The sequence below is a fragment of the Condylura cristata genome, unplaced genomic scaffold (assembly GCF_000260355.1).
Source record: "Condylura cristata isolate star-nosed mole 26May11 unplaced genomic scaffold, ConCri1.0 scaffold00042, whole genome shotgun sequence".
Classification (NCBI taxonomy): domain Eukaryota; kingdom Metazoa; phylum Chordata; class Mammalia; order Eulipotyphla; family Talpidae; genus Condylura; species Condylura cristata.
The window spans coordinates 3,663,110-3,666,061 of NW_004567143.1; the positions used below are offsets into that span (position 1 = coordinate 3,663,110).

Consider the following 2,952-nt stretch of genomic DNA (forward strand, 5'->3'; position numbering starts at 1 on the left):
GGCTGGAGGAAACCATCGTGAGAACTAAACTGGTTAAAAATGGTGGCTTTGGGGACCAAAAAAATTAAACACATGCCTTTTGCAGCAACATGCATGAAGCTGGAAGGGATCATGCTTAGTGAAATAAGCCAGAAAGAAAAGGAAAAGAACCACATAGTTTCACTCATAGCAGGAGCGTAAAGGACCAGGCGAGAAAATGATAATGAACAGCTATATACCAGAGGCATTTTCTGGGGGTGGGATCAAAAATGGTGGGGGCGGGGAGTGCCCGGGACTATGGTGATGGCACACGGGTGGTTTGGTGATGGGAAGCCCATGGGATTACAACTGAGATGGAAAAAGGCACAAAGTTATGTAAAAATAAACAATTATATTATTTTTAAAAATGGTTGCTTTGGGGAATTCACTGAGTGATGTGAAGATGAAACGAGATTTTCATCATTCACATTTTATAAGTAAGAAGGGGGAAAAAGCCCAGTAAGCAAAAACACTGTAAGTGCTGAGAGCAGCTTTCAGACACCACAAGCTAGAACCAGCCAAGATTTCACTGCAGGGGAAAAGAGCGTTCGTTTTTCTGAGGCGTTCAGATTCCACTTGAAAGCTGACAGGCAGGGGGGTCTCCTTGGTGGCACAAGGGTTTGTTAAAGCGCAGCTCTAGGGGCTATCTGAGGCCCCTGCAGCACAAGTTCGATCCCACCAGGGAGTGACCCACAGGGCCCCCTCAGCAGTGTGTTTCAGTGGTCCGCCTGTTCTGCTCCCCACTGTCACTGGTGAGTCCTCTCACCCCCAACACCTCTGGCCTGCACTCCAGTCTAATATGCATAAATAAATAAATCTGGGGGAAAAAAAAAAAGCGGCTCGTAGGCAGGGGCACCCAGGCCGAATGTACGCGAAGTACTAGATGGACATGAGCAAGGTGAGCTCCATGTGGAAAAAACCACAGCACCCCAAGGATGCCGAGACCGGACCTAAGGTGGGCTCCTCTGCGACGGCACCTCACTGTCCCCAACGGTCTCCCCAACAGGCATGGCCCTAAGGACGGCTCTGCAGTGCCCCTGGCAGTACTGAGCACAAAGGGGGGGAAACTGCTTTCCCCACTGAGAAATGGGGCGACCTGCCCAAAGCAAGCGCCCCGTGACTGAGGCCTCTCACAGAGCCCACCTCCACACCTCCCCGCAAAGGTGAGCGCCTCTTACCTAGAGAAAGGAGAATTTCGTAATTCGCTCTCATCACGTTCTTGTAAAGCTCCTTCTGCCATGCCTGCAGCTCCTGCCATTCTTGCTCCGAGAAATAAATGGCAACATCCTCGAAGGCCAGCGGCGACTGCAAGGACAGACATGACACACCTCAGTTGGATGCGCCCAGGGGCAGCGACGCCTCAGCATACGTGGGGAGGACCCCCTTGCAGTTGAGCAGTTTCCTCAGCCAGGACATCGCGCTCCTTTAGCCTGTCCACAGGCAGTTTGTGCGAGTAATTTTTCTAAGTCGCGTTACAGGCCACAGGCATGACACCCTGAGGATGCGACTTTCCATCCCCTTTATAAATCACACGGCACTGCTGTTTCCTTACGTATTCGTGTCTTGACTTCTCTACCATCAAGCCTAGAAAGAAAAGCTCCTGTCGAAGGATATAAATATCCTGGGTCTAAAGGACAGTTTGCAGTCCCCCAGTGAAGCCCTCTGACATGAGATTCCTTATTTCTACACACCTTTGCCGGCATACGGAGCTGACGTTCTTCAACCTAATTGTTATCTATGCTACTGTGATGGGCATAAAACTGCATGCACGTGAGGCTTACGTTACTTTGTGAGGTTCAGTAGCCTCTGCGTACTTTGGGGGTTCCCATGTATCTATGTCCATGCTTGTCATATCTTTTCCTCCAAGCTCTCGTGGGCTTTTAGAATTTGAATGAACTCACTCACATTAGGGCTGAGAGCCCTTTGACTGGCATGTCCTCCAGGGTGATTTATATATTTCCACAGCCCTCCACAACACACAATTACCCCATACCAAACGCCAATGGTGGCAAGGGTGAGACACTGCCCTTGGTGAACCAAGTACTCTGGGCTGGATAGAAACCCACACCCTTCCTGCACCTACTCCAACTGCCCTGTGTTAGGACGCTACACCTCATCTCTGCTGTTCAGATTTCCTGTCTGACTTTGGATCATCTTCCTTCTACTGTTTCCTAAAAATTCACAAATTCCAACCCTTCTTATAGCCACTTCCATGAGTAAATTTCAGGCAACGTTAAGGTAACTATGTTTATTCACTGAACATGTCTAAAACTGCTATTCTTAGTGGGCTTCTCTTGTTTATTATCCATCTCACTTGAGTGTGTGTGGCTACCATTTTTCCATAAACTCTGGTTTTTACGGAATGAGGCTGCACCATGAACTGTGCTTTTCAGACCCATATGATGTAACAGAGCAGAACTAAAGTGTTTGTGTTAAATATTGTCTCTTTTCTATGATGAATTGCTTATTTTTAAATGTTCTCCAAAAATGCTCCATGTTTCCAGCTTATCAACTTTCAAAGTTTAAAAGATCCAGAAAGTAACAGATGACAGACAACTCAGGATTCCCTACTGGCTAATATTTTCTTCTTCAGATATTCTTTTTTTATTCTTAATGAATAAAATTCAAATTCTACGGTCCTCCTCTTTAATCTCGTTCTCATATTCAGTCCTATTCTCCAATCTTCCTACAGGGTAAGTATGCTGACGAAAAGTGGCATTTTTCGGTTCATATTTTTATTAACAGGCGTGCAGCCATCAATTCGCAGTTCTGCTCTGTCGTTGACACACAAATGCTTCATTATACTCTCACTTGATTTTCATTCAACAGCTTGAGATCTGTCCAGCGATGACCCATTTGCTCTCATTTTTACTGTTCCATCGGGGCGGCGGTCACCTGGAAGCTGCCTTTCCTTCCATCTGGCTGCCCGGGGTC

General features: G+C 47.1%; 1 protein-coding gene across 1 annotated transcript in view; it reads right to left on the minus strand.

Annotated features, from left to right (window-relative positions):
* Nucleotides 1-2,952, minus strand: part of LOC101630179 (zinc finger protein 786) — a 22,345-nt gene that overhangs the window by 8,563 nt on the left and 10,830 nt on the right. Inside the window, exon 5 of the mRNA XM_012733845.1 lies at nt 1,197-1,323. Within this exon, the coding sequence (XP_012589299.1) occupies nt 1,197-1,323 (127 nt within the window). The remainder of the gene's footprint in view (nt 1-1,196; nt 1,324-2,952) is intronic.